Consider the following 20,658-nt stretch of genomic DNA (forward strand, 5'->3'; position numbering starts at 1 on the left):
TTTTATAGACCTCTATCATATCTCCCCTCAGCCGTCTTTTCTCCAAGCTGTAGAGCCCTAGCCGCTTTAGCCTTTCCTCATAGGGAAGTCACTCCATCCCCTTTATCATTTTCATCTCCCTTCTCTGTACCTTTTCTAATTCCACTATATCTGTTTTGAGATGCGACGACCAGAATTGAACACAGTATTTGAGGTGTGGTTGCACCATGGAACAATACAAAGGCAATATAACATCCTCATTTTTGTTTTCCATTCCTTTCCTAATAATACCTAACATTCTATTTGCTTTCGTAGCCGCCTCCGCCACATATTGAGCAGAGGGTTTCAACATATCAATGATGATGCCTAGATGCTCTGCTGAAACTTTCTAGTATGCCATTGCCAAAGCAGCATAAGGTCCTGTGAGCCACCTAAAAGCCCCCATCTGCCACTGCAGCATAATTTAAATTCCATAATTAACCTTTAACTTAAACCAGATATACAGAGAGAGAAGCAGAGAGCCCAGGGAGTTCCCATTCTGTAGACCTCTAGGGCGGGTTCCAGACTGGTGTGACTGGACTAAAGGAAAGGAAATTAACAGGTATGAGACGATCTCACCTTCCTTAGTGCCCCGGCCACACTAGTCTGGACGAGTAGTACATACCTAAGCAGAATCTCACTGATGGGAGAAGATGAGGTCCCTGGATTATTGCCCTGCTAGAGGCCGAGGCAGTCTTTGGCTAGAATATCAAGTTTGTAATGCTTCACAAAGGAGTGAAGAGACCACTAAGTAGCTGCCTTGCAAATGTCTTCGGGCAAAACGCAGTGTCCACAAGGTTCCTGAGCATATAGGCAGGATGGGCCCTGAGGCCCCTTGGAACTGGTTTGTTCTGGCAAATGTACACCACCTCAATAGCTGCCTTGATCCAGTGCGTTATGGTTGCATGGGAACTGCTAGACCCTTGGGCAGCCCATAGAGCAGTACAAACAAATGATCCAAGAGAGGGAAATCATTTTGTTTCCTGCAAGTAGTAGAGCGATACTCTGTACATAGTTTATGAAGCTAACCGACCTGTAGTTCCCAACCTCCTGTACTTCCAACCTCCTGCTAACTTCTGCTTTCGTGCAGAGGGACCATATTCATACTTCATCAGTTCTTCAAGACCATTCCCAAACTGTTAGAGAAGCATTGAAAAAGGTCAGCTAACAGAACCCCCAGAACATGTTCCTTCAGTACCCTCAGGTGCATGCCATCTGGTCTGATCACTTTGTCCACCTTTATTTCAGCCAGAAAAGATCCAGCTCCACTATTTCCGCTGGCTGCTGCTGGAGGAAACATTGCCCAGAGAAGTGCTGGGGAGATGCCTGTAAACAGGTGCACCAAATCCACGTATGAATGCCTCTGAGGCCAATCCAGAGCCATCTAGAGGATCCCAAAAGCATGCTAACTGCTTGCATTGCACCTTCCCTGTAAGGGGCCAAAGAGGAAATATGAGTGCATCTCTTTAAACACTGCCCCCTTCCACAGGGAATACAGTCGTCTTAGTCGTAGCTGTGACAAGGGCGTCCACTCTGAGGATCCATCAGTATTTGTCAGTCTCCTCAAGTGGCAAGGAATAGTTTATCAAGGGCCTCCCCCCCCCCCCCCCCCCCCCCCCCCCCCTCCTTTAAGGACCCCCTTAAACTCCTATTTTGTCAGCATCATATATGCAATTGCTTTCTGGAGGGGAAAGGCCTTGAAGGGGAGGTCTCGACTAAGCTCTTCAGGAGTGGGTCCTTTCACCTGGCTCTGATGCAGAGTCAGAAGACAGCTGCATCACCTCCCTGGTGGCATCAATGAGGTTAGGGAGCTCTTACTTCTTTTCAAATTGCTGAGTGACCAAGTAGTGCGCTGCTGCCTCCACCTTGGGAGGTTTGGTCTGACCGTACATCAGTGCAGAATCTTCAGTAGAAAGGATGCCTTCAAGCTCTCTAGGACCACCAAGGAATCCCACCTTGCACTCTGAGCCACCTTGCCTGGTTGGGCACAACCCACAAGGACCCTTTACCCCTCCCCCTGCCAAAAAAAAGTCCCAGGAGCAGCATTATCCCACACGAGGACCTCCTTAACAAGGAGTACCATGCTCTGGATTCAGTCTAGAAGTGGGAGTAACCCCCCTGCAAGGTTCCCCTCCTTCCCAGGACTACTGCACCACTGATGGGTCAGCTAAGGAGAAAATGATTGGCTTACATTCTTGCCAAGCCCGTCAAGACTGCGGGTCCTGTAGGCTAGGCAGCCTCCAATTTGACCTCTCCTGACCCCCTCTAGGGCTATTTCCACCAAACAAAATGGTCCACTCCAAATTGGGCAAAATTAACTAGCAGCTGTTCTGAGCTGCCAGTTCCTGCAGGCAATACAGTGTCTGCTGGCCAGTATTCCTGTCCATGTGGTTGACCTGACCATTGCAACAATCCCCATCCCCAGGCTCCCAAGGTGGATGCTTTTATCTTTTTTTTTTTTTTGTCAATCTTTGTGCCTCAACAGCAGCCCAGATCCTCCAATTTTTGTTTTTGTTGGAGAATCTAGACTACCCAGAGCCACAGAGTGGTCCCCAGGGAGGGAGAGGGGACCCATACCCCACAGGCAGGGGCCATGTTGATACCGAGCCTGACTACCCATCCAGCATCAGTAAGTCCTGGCTAGGGGTTGCAGAGACCTAGCTCCATGGTTGACTGGCCCCAGCTAACGGACCAGGGGCTGGAGCAAGGCTGTTAAGCTCTACCATGGCACTAGGCCTAGACCCAGCATCAGACTGAAAAACCTTACCTGTGCTGGAGGTAGAGAAATACTAGAAAGTTCCAGCAGAACATTAGCCTATCCCAGTGATGTCACTGGAATTTTCAGCTGTTTGCCTCCATCTTTTGGTAGGAAAGGGAACATAATGCCATTTGTCCAGACTAGTTTGGCAGGATGCTAAGGAAACTAGGTTTGTACTGGACTGACAATACATTTGTGGATAGCTTTTGAAAATTATACACTTACTTTTGTATAGGCATTGTATTGTAAGTTAAAGTATGCTTTGGGGATGATATTGTTTTCATGTCTGTCACCTGGAGTGGTTATGTGGTAGGTTACTTCTGATGCAAAGGTGGGAGATAACTACATGTATAGTCAATGTTTTCCTGTCACTTATCCACAATAAGCATGGTCCTACTTCTTGGTAAAGCACTGATCCTCAACCCAGTTCTCGGAACATACCCATCCAGTTGGGTTTTCAGAATATATACAATGACTATGTCTGAGAGATTTGCATGAAATAGAAGCAGTACATATGAATCTCTTATGTTCATTTTGGATCTGAAAATGCAGTGGGCTGGGTATGCCCAGAGGATGGGGTTGAAAATCTCTAGTATTATGGGGTTGTAAAAAAAGGACAAGGTGTATGGGGTGAGTCTTGTTTTTCTGTGCTTTTTGGTGTATTTTAACACATTATAAGGGCAAATGAATTGTATTTGATCTTTTTCAGATGTTTAACTGCATTACTGAGCTAGTCCTACGTGCTAAAAAAGAAAATTTAGCAAAGCAGCAACAGCAGCAACAAAATGATGTGGTGAAACTAACGAAAAACAGTAAACGGAAGAAGCGGTGTTGCTAATGCTCCAGCTCTTGCAGAGACTGATCTCACACAGAGCGCTTCCTTCAGCTGTTGACTACTGCAGAGACTCTGTTCTCACACTGAGCGCTCACTTCAGCAATTTGACTACTGCAGAGCCCCTGCTCTCACACTGTGACCCCTCCAGTGGGAATCTGGTTGTGAGAAGGAAATTTTGTCTCTGGGCATTGTCTTGCTTCCAGGGACTTTTGGGGCATTTTCTCACTTGTGCTGTTTATTTAAAAGAGATGGTTCTCCAGGATTTCTATTGAGACACTGTTATGTAGTCCAGTGTCATGCCAAGAAGGTAGTACAGTATTGGACTCTTGTTAACCTTCTCTTTTGCTCAGTCCAGAGTACTTAACAAGAAAAGACCAGCCCGCCGCTGACCACGTGGATTGATTTAACTTGAAAGTTTGTACATACTGTATACTATAACCAATACTACCCTTATTTTGCTTTATCTTCCATCTTCTTAGTACTGGTCAATCCTGAATGCTAGTTCCACTTTTGAAAGAAATAGTGGAGAAAATGGTGTTCATCTCTGCTTGTGTCAAGCTGGGTGTTGGACCCTGGCTTTTCATTCATTCTTCTGCATTTTTTTATTGTTAGAATATTTAAAAGTCAAACCAAGGAACAGAATAAACTTCCTGTCTCATAAGCAGAAATGGAGTTAATGTGGATATAAACATTTTTAAACTAGCAAATTATCTTGAGTTTTTCAATCTGGATTTTTATTGGCTGCTAATTGCATTCATATTTTAGACCAGAATCTGAACTTTACTAGAGAACATTTTTTCTAATAAGAAAAATATTGCCAAAACTGTTTTTGTACTATCCTGTCCATAAGTAGGAAAAATGAAATAAAATGTGAATCGTGGATCTCTAGTGGTTGGTTGTGGACTATGGGTAATTGTGTCCATACTTAACAATTTTAATATTAAAATGAGCAAGCAGCATGTTTTAATTAAAAAAAAATTACTAAATTGAAGGTCACTATCTAAAGCTTTAGTTCTTGATTTAGTCCTCCAAACAGTTTATCTGTTACACTTTTTCAGGTTTTATATTGTGAATTTGCATTTGGTTTGATCTTGGATATATACTATGAAGCCCTGCAGTTGCCAGTGCTGGTGTTCTAAAAACAATACCTGTACCGTTAGCACTGGGAAAACTGGCTGAACTGGTTAACCTATGTTTTCTTACTTTCTAGTATGTTGCTCTCATCTATGTCCTTCTAAACTCTGGTCTCAAATTTATTTTGTGTGTGTGTGCTGCTGCTTGTAGAAGTCTGCAGATCTGTTCTTGAGGAATAAGATAAGCAATATAAAAAAATCAACCTCGTTTATTTCTAGGAGACCGTTTACATAGTGGCTGGTAGAACAGTTTTATTAAAATAGTGTTTTTATTTTCATATAAGTATAAAAACATTTATATACAACATATACACATAACTATACATGTCAGTATGATGACAGCATGGAAGGCACATGCTTCCATTGTGCAGTCAAAGGAAGATTAGTGTGAGCAGCTCCTTATATACTGACTCATATTAAGGTAGACTTTTCTTTTTTTAAGTGCAGAGCCAGACTATCTCAGCACCAAATCCATAACCAAGGAGGCAGTAATTGGATGTGGTTTGTTAACCCATTATGTTGACATATATTCCACAACAAGCAATGGATCTAGGCCCTGCCTTCATGACCACACTCCTGCCCAGAGCTTATTAAGAGCTGTTAAAATCTTTACTGTGTCTGACTCTCAGCCACCAAGAGAAATGGATTGTATAAAGTAGCATAAATATCGATGGTGCTTTAAGAAGGGTATCCCCTTTATGTAAACATGATCCAATTCAAGCTGTCTGCAGGTGTGTACCTCTTGTACCAAGGGCTGTTCTTACTAGAAAACATGTCAGGCAATCTGTTCAGTTTTAACTCGTATGCACCTCCCCCTCCATGTGTGAAGTTATGTTACACAGCTTTGGTCAAGGTTGATGTAGACCCTTATAACTTCTCTGGCATAATTTCTTCTGTTGTTTTGTTTACCAAATCCGTATTTGTTTGCAATTAACATTTCTAAAACATGGATCTTTGTTTGTACAGCAGTGTGTCCATTTTAGAAATATTGTAATTACTGAAATGTGAGAAAATGTGAATCCCCTTTGGCACAGTGGGCTCAGGACCCTGAAGTTCCAGCTGGATTGCAGAAGTAGCTCAGGTTTTCTGCCTTATTTGATAGTCACTGGAGAAGGAATAAGCAGCTGGCTCCATTCCTTCTGGTGTTTGTCCATCAGCTGTTGGTTAATAACCCTGTGCATGTCATCCTACAAAAAGAAAGATTTGATGAAAACAGCATATTTTAAAAAAAAACTTTTTTTTCAGTATAGGGAACATTGAGATGGGTTGTCTTGATTTATGCAAGAAGCATATGAGGTGATAATGCAGTCCTGCTGTACTGATAGTCTTGGCCCATCTAAAAACTTTACTATATAAATGAAATAATAATTGTATAAAACTATATTGAAGAAAATGCCTATTTAGTAAAGTAAGTGGGGAGGCTGAGCCCAGAAATGTGTTAAGTATGCCTCTGATTTGAGAGACTTATTTGGATTTTCAGGATATTTATATATGTATATATTTAAATATGTATATATTGATTTTTACTGATCAGTGGAGACAGTATTACTGATGCTAGGAGAGAGAACCTCAGTAGTATTGTATCCAGAAGGGGTAGTGGATGTGTGGAATGGCCTCCCACTGGAGGTGGTGGTGACAAAGGACTATGCTGCAGATCAAATTTGAAATTGGCGACTGTTGGCGGAAGCAGGTCTGTTGACCGAAATGCTAAAGTTTATATATATATATATAATATTTCATTTTGAGAATTTTTGATGAACAAGAATAAAGGTTTGGAATGGGTTGGGGTTTTTTTTTTTTTTTTTTGTTGAACATGAGTATTTGGACTTCACAAGTGACTGACCACATGCAGTATACTCAAGGATTTGGAATAGCCTTGTGCCATAGGAGATCCAATAGCCTTGCCTCAGGTGTATGTCTGATGCTTCTGTGCTCCTTTTCTTTTTAAGGTTTGCTTTCTAGGTTTCTTTAGGAATGTCAATGCGACTGCTCCTTTTTTTCTGTATGTTAGCTCTGGTGGAGTACAGTTTCAAACATTTTTTCCCCTTATTTACTGTTAGTATTCCAGTCAGTCATATATCACCACTGATCCCTCAGAGCCAGAGGGAGTCAGATGTGATACCCACTGAGACCATCAGTTTACAGTACTCAGGGGAGGGGGGGGGGGGAGAATTTCTGTGAGCATTGGCGGTCATCGGTTCCTCGGTGCCCTTGTACTTGGCCTGACCAGTGTCACTAAATTGAGGAAGGCGCAGACTTTAACCCACTCTGAGAAGTATTTTTGAGTCTGATTTGAACTGCTCCTGAGGAGGTGCTAGAGGTCATTTCGTAGGAAGACTCCCTTGGTATTCCTTCAGGCACCTCTCCTCCACTTAAAAGGAGAAAATCTCCACCAGCGGAACTTCAGCCAAGTATGTCCCAGTTGAGTTAGAGACTGAGGATGAGCCCAGAGCCAAGTTATTGGACATCCTTCAATTTGATGTCTCCTCCCCCACACCCACAGAGTCCTTAAGAGTGTACAGATGAAGCAGTTGGAAACATCTGATTAATAAGAAGGTTCTCTCTGTAGAGGGTCCAAAAGGCTCCTGGATTTGAGAAGCTTTGGATGGTGATTGTATCTGCTCTCAGAAGAGCCAAGAGTTCCAAGACTCCATTCCTCAGCTCCCCTGAGGAGGAGTCTTGAACATTGGAGTCTTTTGCAAGACACTCTCGTGCATAGCTGCTTATCAAATTTCATCAGTTATCAAGCACTCCTATACTTTTAGATTAATTTGATTTATACAACTCAACATTGATTCATTCTCTAGTGATCAGCTTGATTACTGTAATGCTGTCTATAGAAGACTTCAGATTAGGGAATTTAAACCACCTTCAAACCATACAAAATAATACTACTACTACTTAACATTTCTAGAGCGCTACTAGGGTTGCGCAGCGCTGTACAATTACAGTTATCAAACCCATCACTGGCCATCAGAAGTATGATTGTGTCACGCCGTTATTGAAGGAGGCCTGTTGGTTACTGATCCTTCATCATATTACATATAAAATACTCCCTTTTAGTACATAAGACCTTGGTCTCTAATGAGCCCCCTCTTCCTTTGTTGTTATTTGATCCAATATTGCCTGTGTAGAGCTCTGTCAGAACACTGTCTCATCATTCCCTCTTTCAGAGGCATTACTCATGAAGTTATAAGTTGATTCTACCACCACCCCCGGCTCAGAGCTCTGAAATCAGTTACCTCCACAGTTTACATCTCCAACATCTTATCAAAAATTTGTCAATTAAAAAAAAAAAAACAACATTCTTTTTACAGAGGCTTGTAGGTATGGATGAGGCCTACCGGGGTACGCCTGGATCATATGGCTGTCATCCCATTTCTTCTCCTGCTTTTCTATGCAACATTGTATTTCCCTTTTTTCACCTTTATTTGCAGCTCTCCTCAAACCCTTTTTTTCTGTCATTCAGTGCTTAGCTTGTAAGCCGCTCAGATATTTGAGTGGGACAGAAAGTCCAGAATAAACTTGAAACTTAATGCGCATACACTTGTGAAACATAGCGTCAGAGTTTGTGGACACCCCCCCCCCCTCCCCCAGGCAAAGCAGAGGCACTCTGTCAGTTAGTAGCCAAAGAGCAGAAGTGCGGAAAGTACATAGTCCGAGCAACCTTTGATACTTTCTAGATGGTATCCGTGGCCTCTGGTATGGGTTGTGCATACTCATCTAGAACATGTGGTTTAGGAGAAGCTGGTAGATGTTCTGTGCCAGGGTGAAAACCTGTTTAGTGATAAGGTGGAGGAGGTTGTGGATATCATCAAAAAAATGCTGACACCATCAAGTGATTGTGTAGCCTAATGGTTACAGCACCAGGATTGACGTCAGTGGGTATCCGGTTCAAATCTCACTGCTGCTGCTTGTGATGTTGGTCAAGTCACTTAACCCTCCATTGCTTCAGGTACAAAATTAGATTGTAAGCCTTCAGGGCCAATGAAAATACTTAGTGTATCTGAATGTAACTTACCTTGAGCTACTGCTGAAAACAGTGTAAGCAAAATCCAAATAAAATAAAACTAATAAATTCTCTGTCCCATCCCACACCTGGCTTGGCCTCCACATCTTGGAGGTATACTTACAACTCTCAAAGGCATAGATTCCAACCACTTCAAACTAACCAGGGTTCTTGCATCCAAGGCAGCAGTAGCCCCTTATAACCTTGGACTGGTAGGTTCCCAACATAGCCCAGATAGGTTACACCCAAATTGTATCAAAGTTAAGCTCTCAACAACAGGAATTGCTTACAAGGAACTCTCGTCCCTCTTGTAGGTCAAAGGGGTCAAACCCATTCCACCAGAGGAAAGAGGGCAGGGATTTTATTCCAAGTACTTACTAATGAAAAAAACGGGGGGCATTTTGTCCCATCCTAGACCTAAGGGCTCTGAACAAATATCTGGCAAAACAGTTCAGGATGGTTTCCCTAGCATCCTACTCCCAATGCTTCGGGAACAATATTGGCTATGCTCTCTGGACTGTACACCCACGTACAGATACTTCCTGTGACTGGGGTATATCTCATATTTTAAGTAGGGAATTACCAGTACTGCATACTGCCATTTGCCCTCACATCAGCACCCAGGGTTTTCACAAACTGACTAGCAGTAGTCACAGCATTGCTATGCATAGTAGGGGTGCATGTGTTTCCTTACCTGGGCAATTGGCTGGTCAAAAGCACATCAAAGGAAGGTGCAAAAGAACCTGTGTGCAGATCTATGTGGGTGCTATAGGCTACTGGGGTTCATCATAAACTCCCAAAAATCCCACCCAGTTTCAGCAACTGGAATTTATAGGAGCCCTCCTAGACACAACTTGGCCCAAAGTCTCTCTTCCAGAACTATATATCAAAGCGCCACATCTAGATGGTAATGCTTTGAAAAAGCGTGTACTGATGACCATGTCGCTGCTATGCAAATCTCAAGCAATGGTAGGAGCCGAGCCTCTGCCTAAAAGGATGTCAGAGCCCTAGTAAAGTAAGCCCGGAAGTGAAGGGGAACCTACTCTCCACCAAATAAGCCACCGCAATAGCCTCGTTCAGCCATTGGGCAATCATGGCCTTGGATGCTGTATCTCTTTTTCGTGCACCCGCAAACAGAATAAATAAGTGATCCGTTCTGTGAAAATCATTAGTAACCTCCAAATAGCGCAGGAGAACCCAGCACGTATCCAAAAAGCACAAAGAATAAAAATCCCGCGGGTATGCCTTTCTGAAAGGCAGGCAAAATAAACTGCCTGATTGAGATGAAAAGGTGTAACCACCTTAGAAAAAAAGGAAGAAACAGTATGAACCATCACACCTTCCAAAGAAAAACGGAGAAAGGGTTCCCAACAAGAGAGTGCCTGAGGCTCTGACAGTCGGTGTGCCGAGGTAATGGCAACCAGAAAAACAGTCTTCAATGTCAGATTTTTCAGCGGTTGAAACAGCGCTTTCTGTAGCGCTCTCAACACCAGATTGAGGTTCCACTCTGGGCACAGAGAACGCACCGGCAGTTTAAGATTGTTCACTCCTTTGAGAAAATGAACAACATCCGGATGGGAAGCCATAGAGGTACGGAGAAGACAACCCCTAGGCTAGAGCCACCACTTGCACCCGTTGCAAACTATACGCCAGCCCTTGTGTGACCATCCTGGAGAAAAGCCAAAATCTGTGGAAGGGAAGCCTGAAATGAAGACACCGCCTGGTCTGAACACCAGGATTCAACCATTCTCCACACTTGAGCATAAGCCGCTAAGGTAGAATGCTTTTTCGCCTGCAGGAGTGTGGCAATCAATTGAGGAGAATAACCCTTCCTTCTCAGCTTTGCCTGCTCAATAGCCAAGCTGTAAGACCAAAGTGGTAGGGCTCCTCCATGAGAATTGGTCCTTGAACTGAGAGGCTGGGAATCTACGACAGTGGCAGCGAGTCATCCAACTGCAAGCGCATCAGGTCTGCATACCAGGGGCGATGCAGCCAATCTGGAGCCACCAGAATTACCCAACCCAGATGGTACTGCATCTGATAGAGCACCCTGCTTATCATGTGCCAGGGAGGAAACACATAAAGTAAAATACGTGGAGGCCATGGGAGTAGCAGAGCATTGATGCCCTCCAATCCAAACTCCCTCTGCCTGTTGAAGAACCGCAGGGCTTTAGCATTGAGAAGAGTCGCCATGAGGTCCATGGCCAGCGTCCCCCACTTGGAGACAATTAACTAAATGCCACCAGAGCCAACTCCCACTTTCCCGGGTCTATAACATGCCTGCTGAGAGAGTTCACCTGTACATTAAGCATTCCCGCAATGTGCGCAGCAGACAGTTGTTGTAAATGGGCTTTCATCCACTGAAGAAGTAAACTAGCTTCGTGCACTAAGTCTGCACTGCGAGTGCCCCCATGATGGTTGATGTAAGCCACTGCCGTCATGTTGTCGGATAACACTCGGATCGACTTGCTCGTTACCAGCTGTAAAAAGGCCAAAAGTGCCAAACGAACCACCCAAAGTTCCAGGCGATCGATGACCACTGCGACTCTGGGGACCAAATGCCTCTCACCTGACCCAGTGAGCCCCCCCCCCCCCAAACCAGGGAGACTTGCATCCGTTATGACAACACATCATTGCCAGTGGCATACCGCAATGTAGATTGGAACCCCGAAGCCACCAGACCATCTTGTGACGTGCCTCCGGAGACCACTGGAGCCAAAAATGTTAAAGCTGCGACACCAAAGACAAGGAGAGACTGCTGCAACGGACGCAGGAAACTACATCCAAAGTCGCCACCATGGAGCCCAAAACCTGAAAGTAATCCCACACTCTGGAACATGGGTTGAGAAGTAGAGCTTGAATCTGTGATTGCATGACACAACAGTGATTCAGCAAAAACACTTTGCCTTGAATCGTGTTGAAGCGCACTCCCAAGTAATGCAGAATCTGAGTGGGTACTAGTTGACTTTAGGAAAATTGATGACCCATCCCAAGGACTGCAGAAGCGAGATGAATTACTACTACTACTACTATTTAGCATTTATAGTCGTTGGTGAGGCCCCACCTGGAGTATTGTGTTCAGTTTTGGAGGCCGTATCTTGTTAAGGATGTAAAAAGAATTGAAGCGGTGCAAAGAAAAGCTACGAGAATGGTATGGGATTTGCGTTACAAGACGTATGAGGAGAGACTTGCTGAACTAAACATGTATACTCTGGAGGAAAGGAGAAACAGGGGTGATATGATACAGACGTTCAAATATTTGAAAGGTATTAATCCGCAAACGAACCTTTTCCGGAGATGGAAGGTGGTAGAACAAGAGGACATGAAATGAGATTGAAGGGGGGCAGACTCAAGAAAAATGTCAGGAAGTATTTTTTCACGGAGAGAGTAGTGGATGCTTGGAATGCCCTCCCGCGGGAGGTGGTGGAAATGAAAACGGTAACGGAATTCAAACATGCGTGGGATAAGCATAAAGGAATCCTGTGCCGAAGGAATGGATCCTCAGCAGCTTAGTCAGGATCGGGAGGCGGGGCTGGTGGTTGGGAGGCAGGGATAGTGCTGGACAGACTTATACGGTCTGTGCCAGAGCCGGTGGTGGGCAGCGGGACTGGTGGTTGGGAGGCGGGGATAGTGCTGGACAGACTTGTACGGTCTGTAACAGAGCCGGTGGTTGGGAGGCAGGGCTGATGGTTGGGAGGTGAGGATAGTGCTGGGCAGACTTATACGGTCTGTGCCAGAGCCGGTGGTTGGGAGGCGGGGATAGTGCTGGGCAGACTTATACGGTCTGTGCCCTGAAGAGCACAGGTACAAATCAAAGTAGGGTATACACAAAAAGCAGCAAATATGAGTTATCTTGTTGGGCAGACTGGATGGACCGTGCAGGTCTTTTTCTGCTGTCATTTACTATGTTACTATGTTAGCATTTTTATAGTGCTACAAGGTGTACGCAGCGCTGCACAAACATAGAATAAAGACAGTCCCTGCTCAAAGAGCTTACAATCTAATAGACAAAAATAAAGTAATCAAATCAATTAATGTGTACAGGAAGGAGGTTTTTTTCTGCCAATGACGACACTGTAGCCGCTTACTAGACCACATAACATTTAGCAGTATATGCGGTTTGGTTTTTTTCAATATATTTTTATTGAGATTTTCATTTATCCATAACTAAAAATTTCTATGACTTCATACATTTTCCAAACTCAGCAGCTTAACAATAATTCGGTAGCTTCCTTATGAAATCCCCCCCCCCCCCCCTTAGCCCTCCCCCCCCCCCTTCCCACTAGCACTTTGGTGATGGTAGTAATAACGCTTCCCTTTCATGTTCATATGTTTGCCACACTTTCTGAAACATCTGGACCTTTTCTTTTCGCAAGGCCGTTAATTTTGACATCTGATAGATGAGGTCCACTTTGTTAACTACCAGCTGTATTGCTGGTATTTCTATCGGTTTCCAGGCCCTTGCTAGCATAATCTTGGCTGCCACAAAACATTGAACAGCTAGCTTATGCCAATGTACCTGGATTTTGGGGGGCCGAAGGTGCAGTAGACAGTGTTCTGCTCTACCTGGGTACTCCACCTTTATTATCGTATGGACCATCGTTAGTACCTGGGCCCAATATCTTTGAACCTTTGGACAGTCCCACCAATTGAGCAGTAACCCACGAGCTCTCCTGAAGCAACGGTGCATTGAGCCAATCCAAATACAGATGCACCTGTACGCCCTGCCTGCGCAGAAAAACTGCCACCACCACCACCACCATGACCTTGGAGAAGGTCCAAGGCACCCTGGCCAAACTGAATGGGAGAGCTTGAAATTGGAAGTGGCGCCTGAGAACTGTGAAGCAAAGAAACTTGCGATGAGGAGGCCAAATCTGAATGTGAAGGTACGCCTCCTTGAGGTCCAAGGCAGTGAGAAATTCACCTGGCTGTATTGCCGCCAGTAAGGTCCACAGCATCTCCATTCAGAAATTATGAATCTTCAAGAACTGGTTGACTTGCTTGAGTTCGAGGACTGGTCGATAGGCATCCCCTTTCTGTTTGGATACCACAAGCTGGTGCAAATTGATCAGCGTGGCGTGAATTGCCTCTCTTTTGGCTAAGTTGCCACACGGGGATTACAAGAAAAATTCTGCAACTTGTAGCCGTCTCGAATAATGCTGGAGATAGAGAATACTGGATGCGCTAGGAGCATGACATCCCATATACCATTTCTCCTCAGTGTTCTCTATCCACCTGTTGGTAGATGGACATAACCCACAAGTCTCTGGATTCATCTGCTGCTGACACTAAGGAATGGAATGATGGGAAGAGGAAAAGATAATAAAGGGACAAGGAACATCACACTGCTGCCAACGTGTGGTGAGGGATGAGATACTGCAAGATCTAGCTGATCAGTGTTCCAATAGTGCAAAAACAGCATCAACACAATAATGCAGCTCTCGGTGGTAAAGAAGGAAAATAAGGGAAAATTTGTGCAAATGGGACAACTGCATTACAAATAAGCTTCTTTGCTTATGATACATTGCTGTTATTGCGGAGAAATCCAATGGGCTCTCGCAGCTGTTAAATTTACTTATGACAGGCACAAGGCTGAACCCTGACTCCTTTTTACTTGAGAGGTTAGCATAAAGTTTCTGTATTAAGAGGGAAGTAAAAATGCTTGATTAATTACATTGGAGGTAATGCACTATTCTGGTGATTTGCCTGTCAGTACATGCTGGCAACCCTATCCCTTAATATGGTGGTTTTAGTGAGATTTAATTTCTCCCTGCTAAAACTTTGCTATGTGGGATAGTAATATTAAGCATGGGAAAATCTGTGCAAAAACAGATAAATAATTGTGATTTATTACATAGCTTTACATCCGACTCGTCAGCTTTGAATACCATTTCTGGCACTGGTATCTCTCCCAAATCTTCCTCAGTGAAGACCGAAGCAAAGAATTAATTTAATCTCTCTGATATGGCTTTGTCTTCCCTGCCCCTTTTACCCCTTGATCATCTAGCGGTCCAACTGATTCTTTTGCCGGCTTCCTGCTTTTAATATACCTAAAAAATATTTTACTATGTGTTTTAGCCTCCAATGCAATCTTTTTTTTCCAGAACCTCTCTCCCACATTTTCAAAGTCCCTCTTTGCCTTCCTTATCAGCGCTTTGCATTTGACTTGACATTCCTTATGCTGTTTCTTATTATTTTCAGTCGGTTCCTTCTTCCATTTTCTGAAGGATTTTCTTTTAGCTCTAATAGCTTCCTTCACCTCACTTTTTAACAATGCCAGCTGTCATTTGGTCTTCTGGCCTCCTTTTTTAATACGTGGAATATATTTGGCCTGGGCTTCCAGGATGGTGTTTTTGCACAGCATCCACACGTGATGTAAATTTTTGACCCTCAAAGCCGCTCCTCTAAGTTTTTTTTTTTTCTTTTTTTTTACCGTTCTTCTCATTTTATCATAGTCTCCTTGTTTAAACGCTAACGTATTGGATTTCCTGTGTATACTTCAAAGCTAATATAAAATTTGATCATATTATGATCACTGTTATCAAGCGGCTCCAGCACCATTACCTCCCGCACCAGATCATGTGCTCCACTAAGGACTAGGTCTAGAATTTTTCCTTCTCTCTTCGGCTCCTGTACCAGCTGCTCCATAAAGCAGTCCTTGATTTTGTCAAGGAATTTTTATCTCCCTAGCATGCCCCGATGTTACATTTAACCAGTCAATATCGGGGTAATTGAAATCACCCATTATTATTGTGTTGCCCAGTTTGTTTGCTTCCCTAATTTCCTTTAACATTTCTACATCTGTCTGTTCATCCTGGCCAGGCGGACAGTAGTACACTCCTATCACTATCCTTTTCCCCTTTACACACATGGAATTTCAATCCATATGGATTCTAAGATGTGTTTTGTTTCCTGTAGAATTTTCAATCTATTTGATTCAAGGCTCTCCTTAACATACACCAATTCGATCCACTCTATCACTACGATATAATTTGTACCCCAGTATGACAGTGTCCCACTGGTTATCCTCCTTCCACCAGGTCTCAGAGATGCCTGTTATATCTGATTTTTTCATTTAGTGCAATATATTCTAACTCTTCCATCTTATTTCTTTGGCTTCTGGCATTCACATATAGACATTTTAAACTATGTTTATTGTTCCTACTTACATCATGCTCAGTACTTGACAGTATTAATTTGCAATCTTTTGTCTGATTTTTATTTAAGGACACCTGATCTACTATGGTCTCTTTTGCAACCTCACTATCAGGACACCCTATCTTCCCTGTTTTGGTGATATCTCTGAAAGATACCTTATCCTGAACCATATGCTTTTGAGCTACTGTCGGCCTTCCCCCAGTTTCTAGTTTAAAAGCTGCTCTATCTCCTTTTTAAATGCCGACGCCAGCAGCCTAGTCCCACCCTGGTTAAGGTGGAGCCCATCCTTTTGGAATAGGCTCCCCCCTTCCCCAGAATGTTGCTCAGTTCCTAACAAATCTAAAAAAAACCTCCCTGCACCATCGTCTCATCCACGCATTGAGACTCTGGAGCTCTGCTTGTCTCTTGGGCCCTGCGTGTGGAACGGCTAGCACTTCAGAAAATGCTACCCTAGAGGTTCTGGATTTGAGCTTTCTACCTAAGAGCCTAAATTGGCTTCCAGAACCTCTCTCCCACATTTTCCTATGTCATTGGTACCCACATGTACCAAGATTGCCGGCTCCTCCCCAGCACTATCTAAAATCCTTTCTATTCCTCTCCCTACAGTACATGCCTACCCAGTTTTGGTTATGGTGCTAAAACTGGCCCAAAATCCTTTTTCTGCCTGGTTTCAGTGTCTGCCCCTTTCCTATTAGCAGCTATGCATGCACAACATTTTTGACCCTTGGTTATTGCAGCTCCCTTCCTTCCCCTGAACGCCCATCAGTCACACACAGCAGCTCTCTCTTCCTCCTGTAGCAATTTGGTCAAATGTTCCAGTCAATAGGCTATAGGCAGTATTGCCAGATGGGTGGTTTTCCCGCCCAATTGGGCGGCTTTCCGCGACCTGCTGCAGGAAATTTTTGACTGCTGCGGGTCGTGTTTTTTTTTTGTGGCTTCGCTTTCGGTTGGGTGGGTTTTTTTTCCTTCTCTGGCTGCGGTTTTTGCCCTGTGGGGGCGTGGTTAATGATGTAGGGGGAGGGGCTGTTGACAGGGGGTGGAGCTGATTATGTAGGGGCGGGGTTGGTGACAGTGGGGGTGGGGCTGTGCAGTTTTGGGCAGCTTTACAACTGGTTTGGGGTGGGAAAAATTATTTAAATCTGGCAACAATGGCTATAGGGGGAAGAGGAAGCAGCCAGTAAGTGAGACAGAAACAGTTCTGAATTATTTTGCTGAGGCTGCCCTGCTACATGAAGATGTCTGCAAGGAGGACTTGTTGTTCAGCTTTTCTTAGGGAATACAATTGGGCAATTTGACCCAGTCCTGGAATTACCCCATTGCATGCAGGGACTTGTTCTACCTAATCAGCTAAATCTGGTGTAGGTGGCAACCCCTACAATACATATCCTATGATTGATATGCTTCATACATACAAATATAATACTGTTGTACTAAAGGCATTCGGTTACACACGACACAGACATGCCAAGTTACCTGGTTCTAGGCTGAAGACAGTCCTGGTTCTGAATTTACATGCTAAAGCCAAGTGGGATTTGTAATACTTGATCATATCCATTGAAATCAGTGCTGCTGATTCCATAATGCATGAGGATGGGGTGGTCAGAAATCCAGTATTGTCCCAAAAGATTCAGCCTGAAACGGGGTAACTTGGCATTCCCAAAGACACTAAAAGATGCAGAACTTAGATGCTGTTTTTGTTTTTTTAAGAATGGAGATTGTAGATATTAAAGAAACAATGAGAGCAGCAGCATCTATTACTGTAGTGATTTCAGGAATAAATGATTGTTTAGATGGTTACTTGAACATGGGTTGGTGAGTAACATGCTACATTGATATAGAAAACTGTGAAATATTTCAGATGACAGAGGAGGTGAGATGAAGGGTGTGCTCACCTCAAAGGCAGGAAGCCTGTACAACTAAAGCTGTTGGTACGGGAAGTAAGAAAGGCCACTAGATCAGAAACCAAAGGAGCCAGATAGTAAAAAGCCCTGAGGAAGCAAACTGTAGCCATAAAAAAAAAGAGAAAAAAAAAAACAAACAATGGATTTGAAGCAGAAGAACATTATACAAGAAAAGTGCTGTTTGAACCCAAGAATAAGAGATTTAGTAACACCAAAGTCCTCGCAGCCTGGGAGCTGAAGTCTACATCTCAAAGTGTGCCTCCCTCTTTCAATTTATCATTAAGTCCCAGTTTTTGCTTCATTTTGAGATTTGTAGAGGGTAAAACAAAGTTACTTACCTGTACAAGTGATCTCTTGGGGACAGAAGGAGAAATATTCTGACATATATGTAGTGTTATCTGTTGGAGCCCACACGGAATGCTCACCAGCTTGTTCACCACAACGTTTTGGAGCCTTGCACTGCGCATTCATCTGTCTTCCTGCCTGCTGGTGTCACGTGGGACCTAGCCAGGCTAGTGTGTAGCTTATAGAATTCACTGAATATCCAGGTCTAATTTAGCCAACAGTAGTCAGCGATAATTAATGCTGACTGCTGCCACTTGAATATTTATTGGTCTTTGAACAGTCAATGTTGATGCAAGGACAAATGGCAGTACACAATACTGGAGGTGGTGTTTCCCTACTTGGAATCTAAGATATTTCTTGTGACTTGGTTGTATCTAAATGTGGGTATACAGATCCTTTAAGTCCAGAGAGCATAACCAATATATATATATTTTTTAATGAAGGGTATCGGAGTACCTAAGGAAACAGACCTGAACTTTTGCTTGACCAGGTATTTGTTTGGGACTAGGATGGATGAAATCCCTCTATCTCTGTGTTCAGGAAATACTTGGAATAAAATCCCTTCTCTCTTTTTCCTGGTGGAACGGTTTTGATTGCATTAGCCTGTAAGAAGGAAGACAGTTCCTTGGTAAGCAATTACTGATGCTGCTGAGAACTTAATTTTTATGGTCTTGGGCAGTTGGGAAGAATTCTTTCCAAATGCAGATGGTAACCTATCCAGATAATTTTGAGCTTTCACTATGTAATCCTCTATTAGATTGGGGATTACCAGAAGGAAAAGGTTCCCTGGAGACGCCCAGCCCAGACCATTAGGGAGTGATTGATGTGAAAAGCAGGGAAATGAGTTCCCTGAGAGAATGAATGACAAGAAGGGAGGAGTTACCCAGGTGGATAAAGGTGTTAGTTATGCCCATAGGAGGGATCTTTTGGTTGCGTAAGCATCCCCTGCCAACAGGCCAGTAGAAAAGAAGGGGGGGTCCCAAAGGAAGAGTGTGATCATTGGCTGTGAAAGGAGGTGGCTACTCCATAAAATGGCAACCAGGAAAGAGTTTGTGCTACAGGTGTGTAGAGAAGAATCTCAGCCCGGGAGCAAGGGGACCGGAACTTAGGGAGAGCTCGTCCCCAAGAACCAGGGTGGATCCTGGTCACTGCTGGAGGAGGGTAAGACTAAGGAGAGGTCTGAGCCCACTGGAACTGAGTTTGTGTGGAGAGGAGGAGAAACAGCCTTTGGGTTCTGTACCTTTTCTATGGATATCCTGAACCTATCAGGACCCTTGTAAATAAGTCTGAGGGGGAGAACAGGAGTTTCCTGGGAGGAATATCAGAAGAATTGGAACTGGTTTACTCTGAGTTGCCAACTGTTTGAATTGCTGCCATTTAAGATTTCTAAAGAAAGAGTCTGAGTTCCCTTTTTTGCATAGACTTTCATGTACTGTGTAGTTGCTCTGGAGGAAAGAGACGGGACCCTAATCTGGTCGGACTGAGGATTGTAGCTTCCCAAACTGTCCAGATTGCAATTCCAGAACTGTAAACCCACTCCTATCCTCGTCTGGAGAGTAAACTGAACCCGAGAGAGAGTGCTGAGTGTTGGATTGTGGGTGAGTCTGAGGAATTGTCCCTGTCAGCCTAGGTCGCTGGAAAACTGAGGCTCAGGCTACATAAAAATGGTGCCCAACGTGGGGCATTTGGGAAGCTGAAGAGAACAACGATTTTGTGGGGGATTACAAATTAGACTACTTGACTGTGGAGAACTGATCAAAAACCTTTACACTTGTGGATTACAAATACCAGAAAGACTACTTGGTTAGACTTGGGATTTACAAACTTGTCACCAATACTGGAAGAGGACCATAGAGCAAGCCCAATGAAATTTCAAATTCTCCCACCTAGAAAGCCCATGCAAACAAACCTCAGAAAGAAATCCTGCCGGAACTATGAGTACCTGGGAAAAGGTGGGGAGAAAGTGCTATCATGGTGGCGATTCCCGCAAGGGAGGCGCAGTAAGAGGATAAAGTACTTAAAATGATAGAGCTCTGTAAGTATTTTTGGGTGCGGATTTCCATTGAACACTTGGGACATCTGGCGTCACATGTAACACACAAGTCGTATGCTACTAGCGCCCCTATAAGAGAAGTAGAAGATCCACCCAGCCATGTGGAAGATTTGAAGAATGTGGCTGATGAGGTGACTCTCCGGTTAGAAAGAATGGCTCACTGTTTGCAAGCCACTGGGGAGCTGGGTGTGGAGGAGAGCACTGTGGTAGGGTGAGTTATGTGTCCTGGTTGCCTATACTGCAACGAGCCAATGATGGCAAAGTTATGCTACCCGGAATGCGGGACCGGGTTCTACAAGTGAGAAGGAGAGTAGCGTTTCCTCCAGCAGTGCAAGCCCGGTGCACAGCAAGATGGAGGAGGGTGAGTCGACCCGAGAAGAGAGGAGTATGATGTGGGCCAATATCAGACAGTGGTCAGTCAGAGGATTGGCTGCAAGGAGAACCTTGG

General features: G+C 44.0%; 2 protein-coding genes across 2 annotated transcripts in view; one reads left to right on the forward strand and one right to left on the reverse strand.

Annotated features, from left to right (window-relative positions):
- The window catches only part of RAB35 (RAB35, member RAS oncogene family), a 46,686-nt gene extending 42,510 nt beyond the window's left edge, over nt 1-4,176 (forward strand). Inside the window, exon 6 of the mRNA XM_030219510.1 lies at nt 3,486-4,176. Within this exon, the coding sequence (XP_030075370.1) occupies nt 3,486-3,614 (129 nt within the window). The 3' untranslated portion in view covers nt 3,615-4,176. The remainder of the gene's footprint in view (nt 1-3,485) is intronic.
- An 84-nt stretch (nt 4,177-4,260) lies between these two features.
- Nucleotides 4,261-20,658, reverse strand: part of BICDL1 (BICD family like cargo adaptor 1) — a 135,869-nt gene continuing 119,471 nt past the window's right edge. Inside the window, exon 10 of the mRNA XM_030218530.1 lies at nt 4,261-5,931. Coding sequence (XP_030074390.1) covers nt 5,836-5,931 — 96 coding nt within the window. The 3' untranslated portion in view covers nt 4,261-5,835. The remainder of the gene's footprint in view (nt 5,932-20,658) is intronic.

Source organism: Microcaecilia unicolor, chromosome 11, assembly GCF_901765095.1.
Source record: "Microcaecilia unicolor chromosome 11, aMicUni1.1, whole genome shotgun sequence".
Taxonomy (NCBI): Eukaryota; Metazoa; Chordata; class Amphibia; order Gymnophiona; family Siphonopidae; genus Microcaecilia; species Microcaecilia unicolor.